This window comes from Onychomys torridus, chromosome 18 (assembly GCF_903995425.1).
Source record: "Onychomys torridus chromosome 18, mOncTor1.1, whole genome shotgun sequence".
Lineage (NCBI taxonomy): Eukaryota > Metazoa > Chordata > Mammalia > Rodentia > Cricetidae > Onychomys > Onychomys torridus.
In genome coordinates, this window is record NC_050460.1 from 13,182,948 (window position 1) to 13,204,005 (window position 21,058).

The window sequence follows — 21,058 nt, forward strand, 5'->3', positions numbered from 1 at the left end:
CTTTTCCCATTCCCTAACTTCTGTAAATCTTATTCTTACTCCATAGCTTGCTATGTTGCTGGGTGGCTGGCACCTGGAGTTGTCCCGTTTCTCTGGCTCCTAGATCTTAGAGCTCTTTTCCCAGATTTCTACCTCTCCATATTCTCTCTGCCTGCCAGCCCTGCCTAACCTTTCTCCTGCTTTGCTCTTGCCCAGTTCTTTATTAGACCATCAGGTATTTTACACAGGCACAGTAACACAGCTTCACTGAGTTAAACAAATGCAACATAAAAGTAACACACCTTAAAATATTCTAGTACAAGACAATTTCAAGTCAACTAAAATTTTAGTCTATCAGTACTGCTGAGTGAGAGGCAGCTCATTGCCAAGGATGAACTGATCATGCTACCTCCTAGCTTTGGAGCTATGTAGCCTTTAACATACACCTATGCTACTGTATGGGACCTAACAGGCAATCAGAAACATAGTTTTTCTTGAAATGCTTTATTTTAACATACTTCCGGTGAATGTTTTCAGATAAATACATGACTGATATTCTTTAAGGGCAAATAGATGCTAAGTAAATAAATAAGGTATGAATGGACAGCAGGTGTCAGTGTAGCAACAGCCATGTCCTAGCAAGCAAAGATAATGCTGTAATGAAAAGTAGATAGCTGCATGAAGCTCTGATGGTTTTTAAAAGGATTTAAGAGCCAAGCCAGACAGGAGTACAGACTAGAGTCTTACAGACTAGAGAATTCAGTATATATTAAACTAAGTCTATATATAGAGAGAGACTTATATTTATATATATATAAAGAACCACAAAATAGGTATAAGTTAAATGCCAAGAGAAAATGGATTAATTCCTAAGGGAAAAGTTTTAAAGTCAAGCAATGTTTGAAAGATACTCAACCTTAAAATGATCACGTGGACACAAAATAGGTGCTTTCACCAATTAGGTTGGGAATGTTTATTATTTTGAACTCAGAATGAAAACTGTTGAATTAACCTAACAGGTAAAGAAGTTGCATAAACTGCCATACAACAGGAACTTGGTACAACTGTTTTGGGAAACCACTACAGAGGTAAATTATAGCCTCCATGTCATGTCAGTCATTCAAAATTCTTTATGTAAGCCTCTCCATTCCCTCCCAGCTCTGTTGGGCATTTCTACAATTAAGCTCTGTTTAATGTGAAACACCTGCGGTAGAACCTCGAATTAAAGGATTTACTTTATTTCGTTGGATATCATTTCTTTTCATTCTCTGTTTACCAAAAATATGCAGTTTGCACCTGTCAAAATTAGCGTTTGGATTGTCCACCTTGGCGTCTTTTCTAAGCGTGTCTAAGCCTTCTCATGTTTCATTCCTTGTCAAGAAATACTGGGCTTTGGGAAAGAGAAGGAAAGAAGGAGAGCAAATAGAGAAACTCAAGCTTCCCAGTTGAGGGATAGCTTATCTACAGGTGAGAGCCTACATTTCTGTACTTCTAAATCACTACACGGCCACTTTTCCTTGGCTTAGGAGTTTGCCTTCTTGGAGTTTTTAGAGAGAGAGCCTCAATTTATAGCCTAGGCTTGCCTGGAATTAGTGTCAATCCTTCTGGCTCTGGTTAGAGAAGGCTGGAGTTAACAGGCATGTACCATCATGCTAAGCTCACTTCCCTTTTTAAAATCACCTCTGTGACAGAGCTGTTAATGACTGTAGCAGTGATACAAAGATGTCACGACTCCATTCAAATTAAACAGAAAGACGAAAGATGTCTTCCAAATTCAATGAAACTTCTAGAATTCATTTTTAAATGAAATTGTGTGTAGAGCAATAGAAAAGGTATGTCTTGGCCAATTGCAACTGTTTTCATTCCCAAGGAAATTCTTAAAATTAATGCACATTTTTCAAATGAGACAAATATGACAGAGGGGACTTGGTGACAATTACAGTGTTAGAGGCTGACATGGCAGTGTGTGTGCGCACCCATGCTCTGAGCACATTCCTGCCCTATACCAATAGTTAATCTCTTAACAACCCAGTGGGAATTAAACCTCATCATACTCACTATTATATCAAATCAGCAGATAAGCTGAGGAACCAGAAAGCTAAGTAACTGTCTTAAGGTCACAAATAGTCAGTGACAGAATTTGAAAATTGGCAATGTAGTTGAACCTTGACTTCCTAGAAACTTCCTGGACTACAACTGGAAATAATAAGTTAAGTACATATTTATCACTTCTGTTTACTGAGAGAAACCCCTTTACATTTATTTTACACACACACTTTCTTTCCTTGAAGTTTGGAGTTGAGTGCTCACCATACTATAAAGGCCATACCGTAGGATAATCATCTTGAACCTATTCAGTTTTTCTGGAAAGTGCACTTTGCCGTTGTTAGTTTCCTTTAGGCCAGAAGCAACCATTCTGATGTTATTCGGAACACTTGTACAGGCTATCACTTACATTGCAGGAGACACTTAGCTCTCAAAGGCCATAAATAACCTTACCTCTAACTTTAAATTCCCTTGGATGCTCTACACACAAATGGTTCTATCTTGCAATAATAGTATCAGTTCATTTTTTAAGGTTATATTTATTTTCCCTGAGGCAGGGTTTCTCTGTGTAGCCCTGGCTGTCCCATAACTCTGTAGACCAGGCTAGCCTCAAACTCGTTCTATATTTCTTATCATTTCTTTAAAAACTACTTAGAAAACTCATGACCACAAAAAGCTTATATTGCTTGTATGTGCCTTACGTTTTTATCATCATGCCAGTATCTAACACCCTTAGTTCTTTTCTATTTAAAAAAACATTATTCATTTTACATACCAACCACAGATCCCCCTCTCATCCCTCCTCCTGTTACTCCCCCCCAGCCTCAAACCCCCCCGAAAAAGGGGAAAGGCCTCCCATGGGGAGTCAGCAAAGCTTGGTACATTCAGTTGAGGCAGGTCCAAGCCCTTTCCTCCTGCATCAAGGCTGTGTAAGTTGTACCATCATAGGTAATGGGCTCCAGAAAGCCAGATCACACACCAGGAACAGATCCTGATCCCACTGCCAGAGGCCCCTCAAACAGACCAAGCTACATAACTACTTCCACTATGCAGAGGACCTGGTCCAGTCTTGTGCAGGTTCCACAGCTGTCGGTCTGAAGTTCGTGAGTTCCTATGAGCTTGGATCAGTTGTCTCGGTAGATTTCCCCATGATGATCTTAACCCACCTTGCTCATATAATCCCACTTCCCTCTCTTCACACCCTTAATTTTAGCACAAGGTAACTGACAGAATGATTTCTCAAATTGCAGGTTTTCAATTGCTGGGTTACTCGTTTTACTCCTTAGTCTAGTGTCTTAGTAAGAACATCCTAACTTACCTAGTCTTAGCCACTAAGATGGTAAACAGTGTCCTCCTTCATGACCACTTCAAGAAAGCACTCCCGTGTGCCAGGGATACATTTCTGCAGCTTATTATCTGAAGACCCGCGGAGTTCATCATGTGCTGAGATGCTCGTTAAGTGCCCACTTGGTAGTGGAAATTCAAAACCTGACTTTTCATTTAAAAGGATGTGGTGAAGGAATTAAAATTCTCAAAATGACTCTCAGTTCCACAAATACCCTTTTCTGAGGTTTTTTTAGCTTTGAAAGTTTAGGGCAACAAAATCATTTTCTTGAAAACAATTTCAAAAACATGTGAGAAGTCGGTACAAACACATTCTCCGATTGTACTTCCTTTGCCTGGCTTCTGTTCCTATTTCCTCCCCAACACCCCCCACATAGAATTCTAATAAATAGGTAGGCTGCGTGTATAAATTGTATCTAACTAGCAATCTCCTACTCAAGATTCATGTTGAATTTCACACTACAAGACTAGATGGGGTTGAGAAATACCTGTGCTGTTTTTGAGATGACTGTTACTAGGCCCTGCATAAACCCCACCCCTTCTCCAGGTAGGGCCACTCTCCCTCCTCTTTTCACTAAGGCTTAAAGAGAAAAGTAGCCCAGACGTCTAGGTTTACCATTCACACAGAAGCAGCTCTGCATGGACGCAGCTAAAATACCTGTTTGTGACTGAACGCTCAACAGCAAGGTATGTTATGAAAATAACACTCTCCAAGTGATCAGTCTATCATTAGGAAGGAAGGAGAGAAACAGAAAAGATAAAATCCACCTTAGCTAGATAGGATACGTTATGAGATTTACAGGAAAGAATACTTTGGTGTGGTTTCATTTCTCTCTTTATATTTTGGTGGGAAAATAAGCATTACAAAGTCTTAAACTGCTCTGTGGTGTGATTATCACTTGAGTAACAAAAGATACATCATCTGAACCAAAACGTCCTTTAATATGTGGTAATTACGAGCAATGGATTACAGGTCCTCCAAAGAAACTTTCCTTGTTTAAAAAGAAATGACAACGGTCTTATATTTGACCCTAATTTCGATTCATTTCCCCTATAGTCTAAAGTGCCACATACAGAGAAAAAACAGGAATTGTGGACCTAATTGACGAGGTGCTTTTTGGTGTGAGGGGTGTGTGTGTGTGTGTTGGTGTTTTGTTTGTTTTTGTTTTTTGGTTTTGGTTTTGGTTTTTTTCCTGTTACATGGTATTTAGATCAGAATCAGAAATCAGAACTGCATTCAAAGATTCACAGCTAAAGGAAAATGGTTTTAAAACATGCAAATCTGCTGCCCCCGAAAACAACTATGAATTCCTCAAATAGTAGCCTTAAAATTGACATTTCGTCGGAGGCCGTGTATTTATTACTCTTCTCTTCAAAAAGGAGCTTCCCTAGACACAGTTCTGTGCACTGGAGTCTGCTGTCAGCAGCTTCCAGAGGCTGGAAGGGCGAAGGACTCTTGCCTAGAGCAACAGCATGCCTATCCAAACCCTTTCCTCACTAGCTAGCCTCCAGAGCTGTGGAACAGTAAACTTCTTTTGTGTTAGATGACTCAGATTGTAGTACTTTTGATAAAGTAGCCCTAGAAAAGTAAAAAGCTTTTTTAAATTAATAATTGCAATTTAAATACAATTTAACAGCTTACTGGCAGGCAGCAGAGATACCATACATAATAAAGTAGGTAGTTTTCCTGGGGTAAGACTCAAAGGTTCTTTCATCATACCTAGCATGTACTTACCCCTGCAATTTCTACAAATTTGGGAAACAGGATTGCATAATTTATGGTAGCGGGAGCCTATGTTCATATGAGCTCTCCTCTAAAAATTTAAAAAAAAAAATGTGTACCACTATGAAAACAAATTGTTTACTTATTTATAAAAATCATTTTCCAAGAGAGACTCATGCTTCCATTGTATGATTAGTCAATAAAATTTTCCAAGTACTTTTCCTTTGTTGATAAACAATGTCCCTGTAGAAACTTGAGTTCTTAAAACTTGAAACCTTTATTTTCCTTGGCAAGATTTTGTGTGTGTGCCTATTGATAGAAGTTTACATCAATGGGTTATAAACCTTTACTTTCCAGTTCTAGAAGACATTCTATTCTGATTATTAAGGACCTGTAAGTGAAGTGGGAAGGATATGACAGTCTGGTTACTTTAACACTATATATATATTTCTCCACCTATGGGAATTTCCATATTCTGTTTTATGAATTCGTATATTCATATTATGAAATTCGTCACTGTTTATTGAACAGGCATTTTCACATCTTGTGTGTTAAAATTAGTATCATGTGTGGAAGGCCCTGTAAGTGTATGGTTTTAATTTTTTTCACCTGAGTAATTTGTTGGCAAGAGCTAAGCCTAGAAAGGAGAATGATCCAGGGAGGCTTTGAATGTAGGAAACTGGACTGCAGTGTAGACATGGCAGACAGGCAAAACGAAGCGAATGCCAAGAAAAGGACATGGAATAACTTTACAGACTGCCAAAGCAGCACCTAATCATGTTTCTTTCTCTGGTGTTAGCTGCTGGGAGGGTTTAATGTCAAATGTGAGCTCCCAGCCTGTCATTTCTCATTGTGGGGGGTTTCAGTCTCTAACATCATGTGCTACACTGATCTAGTTGATACTGAAACATTGCTCCTAGGGAAACTGAGCTAGGTTCCTACAAAACTGTTTTCCTTCACAGTACATAACCTTTGTATTTTCTTTTTGTTTAAAGACATGGTTTAATTCGGTATGTATTGCTGATTGGCTCATCGAACTGGTCAGTAACACTAAAACTCATGCTGGAACAATGCTTACTTAACATGTTTTCCTGCAAGATACCAAAGCCTCCCTGCACTTGGGAATATCTAAGCTGTGGTTATGCACTATGCCTAGGAGCCATTTTTACATTTTTTAATTGTTTGACAGTTTTGCATATTTATGGCGTGAGCTTTATTTCCTGTTACCCCTGCTGCCTGCCATTCCTCCCTCTCTTATCCCCGTTCCTAACGAACCTTCCCACCATGTCTTCCTTCTGTGTAAGCCCACTGCATTTGATTAGAGTTCCTTTCCTTTGAACACGGGTAGGAGGTTACTCATTGGACCAAGAACCACTCATCAATGGCTTCACTACTGAAGAAAATGGCATACCCTTCTTTAAGACCTGTTAATTGCCAACAGTCAATCACAGAGATGAGGAGCCTCTCCCTCCCCATCCATGATGACATGTTAACAGGTCTAATCTTATAGAGAAATCCACAACCACAGTGAGTCCACAAGTGCAACAGTCATGTCATGTTAAGGAAACATCTTTTGCTACACACCTCCGACCCTCTGGCCCTTTCTTCCTACCTCTCTTCTATACTCCCTGAGCCTTAGAGAGAGTGATAAAGCTGTCCCTTTTAGGGCCAAGCACTGACCCATTGCTTACCCACACACTTTAAACAGGAAATTACTAACAAAAGATATTTTTATTTAAGGAAATAAAAGGAGCAGGAAATAGTGACTATTGTTTACATCATAAGAAGTGAAATAAGACAACAAAGTTCTCCATTGAACTTCACTGAAAATGTGTGTCAAGAGACAGTTTTGGTTTTTTTTTTTTTTTTTATTGTTTTTTGAACATCTACAGATAACTGCCACAACATTGCCAGGATTGATTCATCAGTTACAAATAAATCTTAGGTAGAAGGCAGCCGGTTATCACATATGGAATCTAGAAATAAGATTCTATCTGCTGGACTATAGTCTGTGTTTATAGACTAAACTGTCTCTTGGCTCTATTCCCTTTATAATTTTTTCCATTTGCCTGAATTTTGATTTCAACTTATTTGTTATATATATCTATATAGATGTGTATAGATATATATTTACCTATGTTCAAAAAAATATTTCTCAGCATTTAGGGGATGATACAGCTAGCAGGTGGTTTCATTTAATCCTTCAGTTGAGAGGTAGGAAAGAGTTCAGGACAAGCCAAAAGCGACATTTGTTGACAAGCATTACAGTCCTCCAACAGCAGAGAGGCCTCCAGAGCCAGGGAGACCATTGTCTCTAAAGGAGTTGGCGTTTTTATTTGGCTCCATGAGTCAAACCTAGTTATTTCTCTTTCCTCCCTGTATTCATTGGTCCACAGGTGTCTGTATTTCTCTTTTATCACATACACCTTACACAGCAGGTGATCGTAAGGAAAATGATAAATGGGAAGGCCCTCCCTTCTTGCTGCCAACAAGCTATTTGAGACTAACTGAAACAGAACACATTTAAAGGTAGAAGTCCAGCTCTTACAAGTTCCCTGCTGGGGATGATCACAATACAGTGGCTGTGTAGCCCCCTCTATAAAGGATTAGGTCTAGTGATCTCTGTTTCCACATATTCACTGGTTTACCTACCCTGTGGCCTCCCCACCTTCCATTTCCATCCTCTTCAAAGGAAGCGTCAGTGTTCGACCAAAAGAAAATAGCATATTCCCAGTAGCATCCAGTGTTAATAGGCAGAAATTAAATGTCTATCTTCAAGTTTCTAGTTAGGTGCGGAAGTGCATAACTTTGGAGACGATGTTGGTGCTAAACTGCTCCACCAAATTACTTATACTGGAGAAAATGTTGAAGAGCCACTTTCCTGAATCACTCAAGGTAGTGTAAGCCTAATCATACTAAGTTTCTCTATTGTACTAATTTAGGAGATAATGTCAGATGTGTGGCTGTTCCTGCTCTTCTCTGATGAACACATTAGTGGTGTCCCAATCTGTTCCTGTCATCCTCCTGTTGCTCTGGAGGACTCCTTTGGGGAATTTGGGCAAGCTAGACCATGTTATTTCAGAAGAAACCTGTTTTAAATGATAGACCATGTTATTTCAGAAGTAACCTGTTTTAAATGATAGACCATGTTATTTCAGAAGAAACCTGTTTTAAATGATAGATGATGGTGAATTTTATGGAATTGAAGGTAAGAATATGCTTGAAGACTGAAGTTTAGTTGCAGGTTTGCTACTCAAGCTTCTGATCTAAAATCCAAGGGGCCTGCTGATCACTGTGTGACAGTGTAAAAGATGTCAGAAGTCAAATATTCTGATAAACGGGAAAATGGAGCTGCGGGGAGCATGGAAGTTGGCTTTGGGTTGATGGACATTTAGGTGTTTCCTGTTTGATGATGATGATGAAAATATTATTAATATTAGCACCACAATCTTTGCCATGCTGCAACTTTCATTAATTCTGGGTGTACATGATGTTTTTAGGACAGACATTTTTCCTCATGAAGGAAAAAGTTGGGAAAGATACAGAACAGCTCCTCATAGTACCCTCATATTAACTGGTGCTCAGTCACCAGGCATTTTCTCAGCTTCTTCAGGATTATAGGGTATCAGGATTTAACAGACTTTTTAATCAGTTTCCATGAACATCTTTGAAATGATGACTCTAAAGAAACCTGTGTTGTGTATATGTGTGTGAATATATCTGTAACTCCTCTCTCGGGGCTGTGATTTTAGAGTAGAGAGGAAGAAGGTGATGCAATTGGAATAGCTAGTGCTGTGATTATCTTGTCTCAGGTTTATGGAGCAGTGATGAACATAAATCGTGGAAACCCCTTTCAAAAGGAAGTAGTGTTGGACTCATGGCCGGACTTCAAAGCTGTCATCACCAGGAGACAGAGAGAGGTACAGTGCTAAAAAGCAAGTAAGAAACATTAAAAGTTAAATCAGCACCAACTGGAAAGAGCGGGTTAGATAAAGGGAGCAGGATGACTATTGTAATAGCACACATTATCTTCACATGGTATGCAGTTCATCAACCGTTTGTGGTTGACGCCTTTGGAGTCTCAGGCATATGGAAGAATGCTAGCCAGCAAGTGTTCCTTTAGTGACTTACAATCTCTAGAAGATGATGTAGCATGGATCTTAAAAGTTCTTATTAATAAAGAAAAATCCAAAGCCAGGTATTGGGGTGAACGCTGGAAGATTAGAGAAGCAGAACAAGCCACAGCTACTTCACCTTGCCAGTTCCTCAGCTAATCCTGTTTCCTCAGGCTGGAAGCCTCTGAGTCCTCATCCAAATGGATCTCAGCTGAACTGCTTCTCGAAAGCCTGAAAGCTTAACTAGGCTCTAGTTCCTGGTCCTCACACCTTATATACCTTTCTGCTTTCTGCCATCACTTCCTGGGATTAAGGGCGTGTGTCACCATGCCTGGTTATTTCCAGTGTGGCCTTGAATTCACAGAGATCCAGGCAGATTTCTGCCTCTGGAATGCTAGGATTAAAGGTGTGAGTTCCACCATTTTTTAGCTCTGTATCTAGTGGCTGTTCTGTTCTCTGACCCCAGATAAGTTTATTAGGGTGCACAGTATTTTGGGGAACACAATACCACCACAAGATGAAGCACACAATATGAACATACTAGCTCCTTCACTAGTAGGGTATTTCTTAGGACTGATGAATTTGGGAATTTGAAAAAAGAAAAATTGAGAAAATTGAAGGAAGCCAGCACAATGAGACCAATGACCTCATTCTCCCCCTGAGTGCAAAGAGAACCTCTAGTGATCCAAGATGATCTGCCCTCTGCAGAAGGAAGACTGTGAGGACTGTCATTCTTACCTTCTACTCACTGGGTTTTACCTTCTCTGTAGTGTGTGTGTGTGTGTGTGTGTGTGTGTGTGTGTGTGTGTGTGTGTGTGTGTGTGTGTGTGTGTGTCTGTCTGTCTGTAGCTAGTGGTTAAAGCCAGGTGTCCTGATTAGCATCAGCTGTTAAGGTGATGAGTTCTAGAGTCATCTGAGGCAGTCTCAACTGAGGCACTGTTCAGTTTCCACTGGCGTGTTGCCATGTCTGTTATGATTGACATGGTGGTGGGGTGCAGCTTTCAGTGTCAGAGACTCTGGCTATATAAGAAAGCTGGCTGAACAAGAGCCAGGAAGAAGCATTCCTCCAAGATACCTTCTTCAGTTGCTACCTGACTTCCCTCAGCGAAGGACTGTGACCAGGAAGTGTAGGCCAAATACCCCACCCCAAGGCTTTTGGTCAGAGTCATTTTCTCATAGCAACAGAAGGCAAACTAGACCTGGCCTACACTGGCCAGCTGCCGAGCTACATTTGTAGCAAACTTCTTCTTATCTTTTGCTGCTGTTGTTGCCTTTGTTTTGAGGTGTCTTTCTCTAGTCCCCAGCTGGCCTCTTAGAATCAAGCAATTCTCCTGCCTCAGCCTCTCCCAACAACCCCCCAGCTGAGATTGCAGTTGCTGGCCACTACAATTTCTATTTTTATAAATTAAATCCTAGAAAGTCTGAAAGATCTTAAAACTTTCTTAGTTCTGGGAAAAAAGAATCAAGGGAAAAAAAAATCACAGGATCTCCATTTTCCTCACCATAGTATATTAGCTGCATTCTTGTTCCTCTCTTTCTAGGTAACTAATTTGAACAATAGAAAATTAGCTAGATAGTAATCATAGCTAATCTTTCTAGGATATGGATTACCAAGAAGATAATGCTTTCATGTTATATTTATGACTATGTTTTCTGCCCTAGGCTGAGACAGATAACCTTGACCATTACACTAATGCATATGCTGTGTTCTACAAAGATGTCAGAGCTTACCAGCAGCTATTAGAAGATCGTGATGTTATTAACTGGGACCAAGTTTTTCAAATACAAGGTAAGGTCAAGTTCAAAGTATATATTATATACCCACCCTCAGTTTTAACTGGTCATGTACCCAGCAAGGGCCACACCCATTGGGACAGATAGCCCAAAGGTTATTGGTTGAACAGATCAAATTCCTACAATGGGGGACTTGGAGAGAAGTGTAATTCTATTAACAACAGAGACCAAACCCTGTATTTGTGTACTGGAGTGGGAGAGATGGTGCCCAGAACACTGCTGAATAAATACCAAACAAAGGGGTATAAAGAATGTAGCAAGACTGTGAGAAATGAGCGGGATCTGGGTAGGTTCACTGAGCTCAACCTTCCAACCCCAGGCTGTACCTAGAATACCATAATGGACGTTGTGGAAATGGACAAGAAACTTCAAAGTTCCCTTGTGTTCTAGTCTCATTCCTGTGGATGATAAAATACCATGACAAACGTAATTTAAGGGAGAAAGGAGTTTATTTCAGCTTACAGCTCCAGGTCATCATGCATCCCTGGGGAAAAGTCAAGGCACAAACTTCCAACATTACATCCATAGTCAAGCACAGAGAAACGAGTGTATGCACATACTTGCTCACTTACTTAGCTGCTTGTATTTGATTTCTCTACACTTAAACAGTTCAGGCCCGATGCCTGCTGAATGGTGCCAGCCACAGAGGACTGGTTCTCCCCACATCAGTTAACTTATTAAGACAATAATGCACAGACCTGCCCACAGACTAACCCCAAGATAGTCAATCCTTAGTGAGACTCTCTTCCCAAGTGATTCTGTGTTGTCAAGTTGACGCTAACCATCATACCTAACCATACTAAAGAAATCTAAACTCTTATTAACACTTGGTCTTTAATTTATAAAAAAGGGACAATATACTCTTCAAGAAATTTAATCTGAGGCATTAAGAAGATTAACAAATAAAACTTTGAGTAAGAAGTTGCAAATTCCCTTGAGGTATTTTCAGCAGAAATGGAAGAGCATGACTGGTCACGACAATATGATTTGATTTTATAGATCAGTTAGAGGGTTTCTGTGGTAATACATATATAACTAACTCTATCATGGTTATGACATCAAACAGTGGTACTGATGACATGGTGGTTTTGTGTCTGTCGTTATCCAGGGCTGCAAAGTGAAATATATGCTATTTCCAAAGCCGTTGCCAATGCAAAGGGGTTGGATTTGGATATAAAGCTGACTTCCTTCAAGGCTGTCCATTTTTCTCCTGTTTCATCTGTGCCAGACCACGGTTTCCTGTATGTAAAATAAGTTCTACGTTTGGAGCTGGACTGGATTTACTCTTGTGCAAGTCCCAACCTTAATGTTGGAATATTTATTATCATAAAAGAATAGTTAGACTTTCTGAAATGGGCCATTGGGCTAAGGAATGTGTGTGTGTGTGTGTGTGTGTGTGTGTGTGTGTGTGTTTATGTATACTCTTTTCTCTTTCCTGTGCTTCACTGCTTATTATTTCTCTGAAAATCAAATCAGGGTCTTTGTCTATAGTCATTGAGCTCATGAAACCTGCATTTTCATAGTATATATAGAAAAGCCGTTTCTGGTTCCATTCTTCATTCTTCATGATATAATTCTAAATAATCCATGTGGTCTGAGTCCAAAGTTGGTGAGGATTCTGTTGTTTAAAGCTAGAGGTGTATTACTGATTTATGTTGAGGTTTTTTTTTTTTTTTTTTTTTTTTTTTTTTGAGCTGAGGATTGAACCCAGGGCCTTGTTCTTGCTGGGCAAGTGCTCTACCACTGAGCTAAATCCCCAACCCTTATCTTGAGATTTTAAGGACAAGGAACTAAACGATTTAAATATATCCCTCTCCTTTTCTCTCTGTCCTTTCAAGTAGAACCACCAATGATTCCATTTCTAACAGAGTTGAAATTAAACACACAAGTGAGTTCGGAGGCCAGCTACTGATCACAGGAAGTTCAGCTTGAGAAGGTGGTCCTTGAAAACACTTGTCAGTGTGTGTTTGCATTGCCTCTCCTCTCTTATTTGGAGGCCTTGCGTTGTGAGCATCTTCTCTTCTGCTTATCCTTCCTGGATCTCAATCTCTTCTCAGAATTGGGGTCTAGGAGCTAGAGGGACAGATGTCTCACTCAGGTAAAGTGCCTTTAACACAAGCACAAATACCTAAGATAGAAGTCCCAGCACCCACTTAAACGTTAGTTGTAAGCCGGGCGGTGGTGCCCCATGCCTGTAATCCCAGCACTCGGGAGGCAGAGACAGGTGAATCTCTGTGAGTTCAAGGCCAGCCTGGTCTACAGAGCTAGTCCAGGACAGGCTCCAAAGCTACAGAGAAACCCTGTCTCAGAAAAAAAACAAAACAAAACAAAAAATCAACAAACAAACAAACAAAAAAAGTTAGTTGTGGCAGCAAGCACCTGTTGCTCTGGGCAAATAAGAGCCTCTCTGATGCTTGCTGACCATTCAATCTAGCTGTAATAGTCAGCTCTGGTTCAGTGAAAGACTGTGTCCCAAAAGACAGAGTGGAAAACAATTGAAGAAGATACCTCATGTTGACATGCACACACACACACACACACACACACACTTTATTTTTAAGTTACGTACATTAAAAGAATTAGGGAGTAGTGTCTTTTTTCAAGTGATTTTTTTTTTTTTTTAAGAAACAAGGTTGATTAAAAGGTGCCCACCTCTATTCATGTTAGCTTCTGTGCTCCTTTGGTAGGTGTTAGAGGACCTGGTAAGCACAAACTAACCTTTAAATTTCAGGAAATCACTAGGACTTTCTTTCATGCTTTCACAGTATGGAAACTTTGAGCACACACAAACACTGAAAGGAGAACACCTTCACCCAGCACAGGGGTCAACTTTCACATACATCCTGACAACTATCCCCTATGAATACTGTACTCCTACTCAATTAACTGAAATAAAATGCCACACACTTTATCCTTAATCCTAACACCTTTAAGATAAACATCTAAAAGAGAAGTTTTGTGTTGTTTTTTAGTGGTCATGGGGGTTCAACAGAGGGATTCTTTGTGCCACCCTGGCTGTCCTGAACTCTGTATAGACCAGGCTGCTCTCAAACTCAGAGATCTACCTGCCTCTGCCTCCCAAGTGCTGTGAATAAAGGTGTGTGCCCCAACTCCTGAGTAAGACAAAGATTCCCCGACCCCACTTGCTTTCCCTAGAATAGGCTAGCCACTATTTAGTCTCTGCTTTCTAGAGATTGCATGTATGTGAGATCACATGGTTTTGTCTTTCTGCACTTGACTTGTTTTGATTAATATAATAACAGTCTCATCCATGTTTTTGCAGATGATATGATTAAGTCTTCTTTTTAAGGATTAATACTATTTCACTGTGTACATATCACCTTGTTCATGCCTGCTGAACACAAATCTGTGTCTTGCTTATTGTCTAACATGCTGCAGTCAACAGGGACTAGTTTTACTACTTTGGGGTACATTCTCAGGAACAGGGTGTCTTGATCATATTGCAATTGTGATTTTAATTCATTGAAGTATCTCCACACTGTTTTCCTTCATAGCTGTACTAATTTACCTTCCTCTCAGTGCTGTATAAAGTTTTCTTTTCCCTCTTCACTACCCCTTGTTGTCTTTTGACTTCTGGACAGGAACCATTCTAACTGCAGGGAGGTGATGTTTCAGAGAGGGTTTGTTTGGAGTTTTTTCATATACCTCTTGGCCATTTGTGTATCTTATTTTTAAAATGTCTCTGTAATCCCGTTGGTTGTTTCTAAATTGGGTTATTTGGTTTTATCCCCATTGGGTTTCACTCATTCTGCGCATTCTGGATATTAGACACCTACCACAAGTATAATTTTCCAGTGCTTTCACCATTCTTCAGGGGTTCCCTTCATTGGCTTGTTTCTTTTGCCGTACACAGCCCTTTTCCATGGAGTGTTGGTGGTATAATCGAGAGTATAGCTGCCTCCTGGAATCTCTTCTGGAAGTAATCCTCCTTTTGCAATCTCCACCATACTTCTGTATCTTATTCAGAATGTCCCTGTCCATTCAAAAGTCTGGTGATCCCACATAGTGACAGTTTGTCTTTAAACCCAAAGCCATACTCAAACTCTTGACCGTACTCCAAATACTTGGTCTTTCCGGTACAAACATGTGATACACTGTGCCTGAAGTTCTTGCCTTGGCAATGTTTCTGATTGTAGCAATATTTGTGCTTGAAGTTGTCTGCCCTTTCTTTGAAGTATACTTTCAAAGTTGCACTTGTCAGTCAGTTTCCCCTCTTCACCCCCTGAATAGAAGATTGGCCAAGGCTACAGCTGATGGCCACTAAGAAAAGTGAAAGGCAGAATTAGATACATTTTTACAACCACAACAGGGCTACAATATGAGTCTTTACTAATCAATGGGTTAAGTAGTATTCACAAATTCACAATGCAACCAAATTCCAAGGCTTCCAAGGCACATAGGTTATAATCTGTTTCAGTTCTTTTCATTTCATAAGATCAATTTATTTATGTGTATGAGTTCTCTGTCTCTGTGTGTGCCTGCATGCCATAAGAGGGTATCAGATCTCCTTATAGATGGCTGTGAGCCAGCACGTGGGTACTAGGAATTGAACTCAGGTCCTCCGGAAAAGCAGCCAGTGTTCTTAACCACTGAACCATCTCTCAAGCCCAGCCAGCCCCTTGTTTCAGTTCTTAATATGTACCAGGAACTTTATCTTGACATCAGGGTTTTTACATATAAAATTACTAGACACTTCTATTATACAATTAAAATAAATAAAAGCTAGTGTCCTGCAAAAGTTGGCCAGTGAAAAATTGAGAATATTCAGTCTAGAGAGGAGCAGCAGGGGGAAAACCAGTCAAAGCTAATTCTTCCAGAGTATGTGCATATGCATAGCAAATTGTATTCATTTTCTAGCAATGGCTATGCAAAAGCAGAAGGAGCCTGAATGCTAGAATACAATTTAGTCCCAAAATATTAGGGCTCAAAACAATTTGGACTGCCTAAGACTTCACAAACATCCTTTAAGGGCAATTCTGGGTAAAATTAATAGTAACACAACAATAATAATAGGTAAATAAACATAGATGTATGTGTTAACTGTAGCCTCACTTATTTGTAAAAGGAATGATTCAAGAGTCTGGCAGCACTCAAAATCAAAAGAGATTCCAATACTCCACCCATACAGGTGGACACACATGTTAGAGCAAACTAGAGAATCACATGATTGGCATCAGCTAGGTGTCTGCTTCCTTTGGGAGTGATTCCAGCCTGCTGATACTGGCTGAACCATAAGAATCTGTGTGAGAAACCCTGTCTCGAAAAAAAAAAAAAAAATCTGTGTGAGTACATAAACAATCCAAACCTAAATTAAATTGTACTTCCTCCCCCAGAGAGTGGAGATGGAGATGCAGCAGCAGCCGCCTCCACCACACTGCAGTCCAAAACAAATGGGAAACCGGGCGGTGGTGGCTCACGCCTTTAATCCCAGCACTCGGGAGGCAGAGACAGGCAGATCTCTGTGAGTTCGAGGCCTGCCTGGTCTACAAAGTGAGTTCCAGGAAAGGAGCAAAGCTACAACAGAGAAACCTTGTCCTGAAAAACCAAAACAAACAAACAAAAAAACCAAAAAACTAAATTGAGCATGCATGTTTCATCTTTCAAGTGAGACGTATTTAAGTTTTAAATTCTTGAAAAAGCCAGACATAGTCTCAGAGATGATTTCTCATTTTAAATTCCTATGAAAGGGTAGCTACTGATAGTCACGTGACTCCGAGGGCCCATTTCTATTGGTGAAATTATTAAGGCCACTCCACATAGTTAAAAGGGAGGTTTATTCTGTGGGGTAACTTACAAATGAAGGGATAGGTAACAGGGTCTGGCAAAGGTATGGCGCAGTCTCTGGCGGTGTTCTCTGGAGAACTCTGTTCAGTCTACCTCCAGCGTCCAGGGTCCCAGAGCCAAGAGAGACCTCTCCTCTAGATCCTGGGTCTTTAGCTTCCTCCTTCAGCCCCGCTTTGTGGGTGTGACCTTTACGGAAGCCTCAATGGGGGTTGGAACTCCCAGGCCAAGGCTGGAATGGCTACCCACTACATATTTATTTATTTATTTTTTCTAGAACTGGGCCTTCCCCGAGACTGACCTACCTAAGTGTCTCAGATGCTGATCTCCTTAACCGGACTTGGTCACGTGGTGGCAACCAGCAGTGTCTCCGATACATTGCCAAACTCATCGACTGCTTTCCCAGTGTGTGTGTGCGTGATGAGAAGGGAAACCCAGTGTCCTGGGGTATCACAGACCAGTTTGCCACCATGTGTCATGGCTACACCCTACCTGATCATCGTAGGAAAGGTTACAGCCGACTGGTGGCCCTCACACTGGCCAGAAAGTTGCAAAGCCGTGGATTCCCCTCCCAGGGAAACGTTCTGGACGACAACGTGGCCTCTATAAACCTCCTAAAGAGTGTCCATGCTGAGTTCTTGCCTTGTCGTTTCCACAGGCTTATTCTCACCCCTGCGTCTTTCTCTAGGCAAGTTCACCTTTAGGTCAGAGAAACTCCCAAGAATGTTACACTTTCTCTGAGCATATACCCCCTTTTAGCTACCAATGAAGTGTGAATTAAACCAAGAGAAGCATGTCATTGAAAGGGGCCTGAAAAAAGTATGCAAGATCACCCTGAGAAACTTTCTGTCTTAGATTTCCACCATCAAGAACTCTGGGGGCTGGGGTCCCAGTAGGTGTGTCTCAGAATAAAGGGTGTGTGTTAGGACCCGCCACAGGGAAGAAGTCTCTAAAGCCAGCCATTCCTGACCTATGTTAGAAACGCCTGCATGAGAAAGAGTGATTTAATTTGGGGCCATAGGCCGCCTTCTCCACAGTCTCCAACCACACAAACCCCTCCTGCTGTAAAATCCTCTTGGTCCCAGCTGGATCTCTGACCAACCTGTCTAAGCTCTTGGTAGGGGACCTGCCATTTTCCCGTTCAATGACTGACTGCTGGTGCAGACAGTTAAGCTATAGTACTTCCCTGGGAGTGTTTGTGGGTAGTGGTTCTCACAGGTTCCTGTTTATCAGAATCACCAGGAGGAGAGGTTGCAGCACAGAGGCCGACCCCTCCCCCATAGCTCCTGATGCAGTGTGCACCTGGCAGGGCCTGAGAATTTGCATTTCCCAGTGTTCCTTCTCATTTGCCTTGGATAGGTGAACAACGGTCATCAGAAGACCAGACCTTACCCATGACTGTTCAGACCTTACCCATGACTGTTCAGACCTTACCCATGACTGTTCACACCTTACCCATAACTGTTCCAGACACCTGGATTATAATCTGCTTTTTCATGAAAATCTGTAATTCACATATAGGTGTGTATGAGTTTATAAAAATGGCATGTAAGATGTCATGGCATGTAAGATGTCACTTAGATCTTTTCTATAGACATTTTTATAATCTTAGAATTTTACATTAAAATCAATTTTAATATTATTATATTGAAGAAATTTGAGATCTAGAAACAATAAATGCTTCAAGATTACATTTAATATAGTCAGTGCTGAAAAGCCAGAACTCTGTAATTTTTACTTTAGTTCTCAAATAATTAAATTAATGCTTTATTGTTATTTTATCAGTGTGATTCTTCTTTCTTTTCTTTTTTTTTTTTTCCTTTTTTTTTTCCTTTGTGGAGCTGAGGATGGAACACAGAGCCTTGCACTTGTTAGGCAAGCACTCTACCCCTGAGCTAAATCCCCAACCCCCGGTGTGATTCTTTTTTATGTTATTTGGTCTCTGTGTGTAAATAGGAGGACAATAGGCAAGGGTTAATTTCCTGTTTCCACTATGTGGGTCTCAGAGCTCAAACTCAGGCTGTCAGACTCAGTGGCCAGCACCTTTACCTGATAAGACATCTCAACAGACCTGTTATCATTCTTGTAAATTTAATTTCCACTAGTCTAGGCATATGTATTTTTCAAGGTCCATAAAGGAAAAGATGAGCATCATGAGGAGAGCGGACATAAATGGAATGGCTGAATTTATGTAGACTAAATAAAGTTAACTTCACCATATAAAAACCACTGCTTCCCTACCCCATGGAACTTAAAAATCCTAACTATAAAAATAAGGCAAAATTCAAAGTTTTGGTGTTTATTCTGATAAAAGGAGACAAAATGGTTGACGTACAGGACATGTTAATAATAAAACATCTTGAGGGTGGATTTATTCTTAGGTGATTCTTACCCAATGGTTACCTAGAAACTCATCCTTGGTACCAGAGAGAGAGAAAAGTCCATAAAACTCTTGGGAGAACATGGTCTAATTTCTGCCCTTGGGATGCTCATTATCTTTAGCCCTGACTCAACATGAGTAGCACCTGCCTCAGTCTTGGTGCTATTGTTATTGCTTTGTTTCTTCCTTGTGATAATTGATCTACCACTTATTGATAAGTACACCAAACACTGTATGTACATAATGTAATCTTTGGATAGAAGAACTTTTCTCTTACTGAGTTAGTGAAGTAATGACTCACCAGAAATTATTCAATGTGTAAATGGCAAAATCATGACCATAATCTGAATCTGTTGCATTGCAAATTGCACACTTACACCATTTTATTAGTTGTTATTGTTCAGTTGGAACCTCCAGCTTACTCCTGCACAGTCTGAGAAGCCCCATCTTTCTCTCTCTAAACCCTGCCCTCTCAGAGAATCTCCAACAAAGAAAAGGCTCCAAAAAGCCCAGTTCTAAATTCTTGCAACAGCTTCTCCGCTGAAGTTGCCAGCAGCCCAAGTCCCCACCTAAAGTATTCAGTTTTTGACTATACTTGGGCACAAGCCCTGCTTGTGGTGGACATATCATCCCTCTTCCCCTATAGGCTACTTAACCTCCCTGCTTTAGTTAGGGCAAGTGACTTCTCCTGCCTCCATCTCTGGGACTGGAGAACTCACCCGGGAGTTGCTTTACTCAAATAAACTTGTTCTTTTACTTTTTCAGTTTGACTTGATCTGGCTTACTGTGTCAGCAGAGAAACATATTATAGCAATACAGGAAACCTATTAGTTATATTCTTAATTCTTCTTATTTTTATATTAAAATATAATCACATCATTTTCCCCTTCCCATTTCTCCACAAAACCTTCCAGTTCACCCCAAACTCTCTATCAAAATCATGACTTCTATTGTTTTAACTGTAGTTATACACACACTTTCCTAAATATAAAAATACGATTTGTTCAGTCCATATAATATTATTTGATGTATTTGATTACAAGGCTGATGACTTAATATTGATTAATCAATTGGGGGCTGCTCTTCCCTGAAGAAGACTATTCTCCCCACTCTCAGCATTCGATTACCTTCCTGTTGTTCTTTGTCTAAGGGTGGGGCCCCATTGGATTCCCCCCACCAGTCTATTGGTACTGTTCTTGTTCAGGTCTTGCTTAGGCATCCATGTTGGTGAGACATCTTGGATGTGGCTTCTCTGACATTTCTAGGAGACACCATCTCATTTCCTGTTCCTCTGGTTCTTAAAATCCTTTTGTACTACTCTTCTGCAAAGTTCTCTGAGCCTTAAGTGCGGGAGTTGTATTATAGTTGTTATAGTTTTAGAAGGATGAAATTATCAGTGATGGCAAAATGAAGATGACCGTAAGCCAATGTGAACAGCAAGGTTGTAGAAGAAAGGATATTAACATCTCTCTCCAGCTGTCTTCCAAAAAGATTTGGTCTCTATATGGATGGTTCTCCTCTTTGCTGTGAACACAAACTGGTATGATCCCTCCCAATTCCTTCTGGAACAAAGTTTCGTTTTCTAGTTGTTTTGATTATTTGTCATGTCATTTAGAATCTTCTAGAAAGAATTCCATTATCTCCCTGTTTTAAAAAATGTTTACCTCTAACCAAAGAACCCTCCCCCCTTTTTTGGTCATTTTTCAGCTTCATTGTCTGTATATATAGGAAATAATTTTTATAGACTTTAATTAATCATACAAGTATACAAAATCATATGGGTCTGTATATTTATGTGTTATACACAATGGATCATATTTTAGTATGTCACTCATTTAAAATATGTAATTTTGTCAAAAAATATTGGATCCAATA

At 40.2% G+C, this 21,058-nt stretch overlaps 1 protein-coding gene and 1 pseudogene across 1 annotated transcript; both read left to right on the forward strand.

Moving 5' to 3' along the window:
• The first annotated feature begins 5,007 nt into the window (after positions 1-5,007).
• LOC118570120 lies at positions 5,008-5,182 on the forward strand (annotated as a pseudogene).
• A 2,727-nt stretch (positions 5,183-7,909) lies between these two features.
• Glyatl3 (glycine-N-acyltransferase like 3) lies at positions 7,910-17,507 on the forward strand. Its single transcript, XM_036167111.1, has 5 exons — positions 7,910-7,987; positions 8,905-9,012; positions 10,870-10,996; positions 12,110-12,242; positions 17,081-17,507. Exons 1-5 carry the CDS (start codon positions 7,910-7,912, stop codon positions 17,505-17,507), a joined length of 873 nt encoding a protein of 290 aa, XP_036023004.1.
• Positions 17,508-21,058: the final 3,551 nt, after the last annotated feature.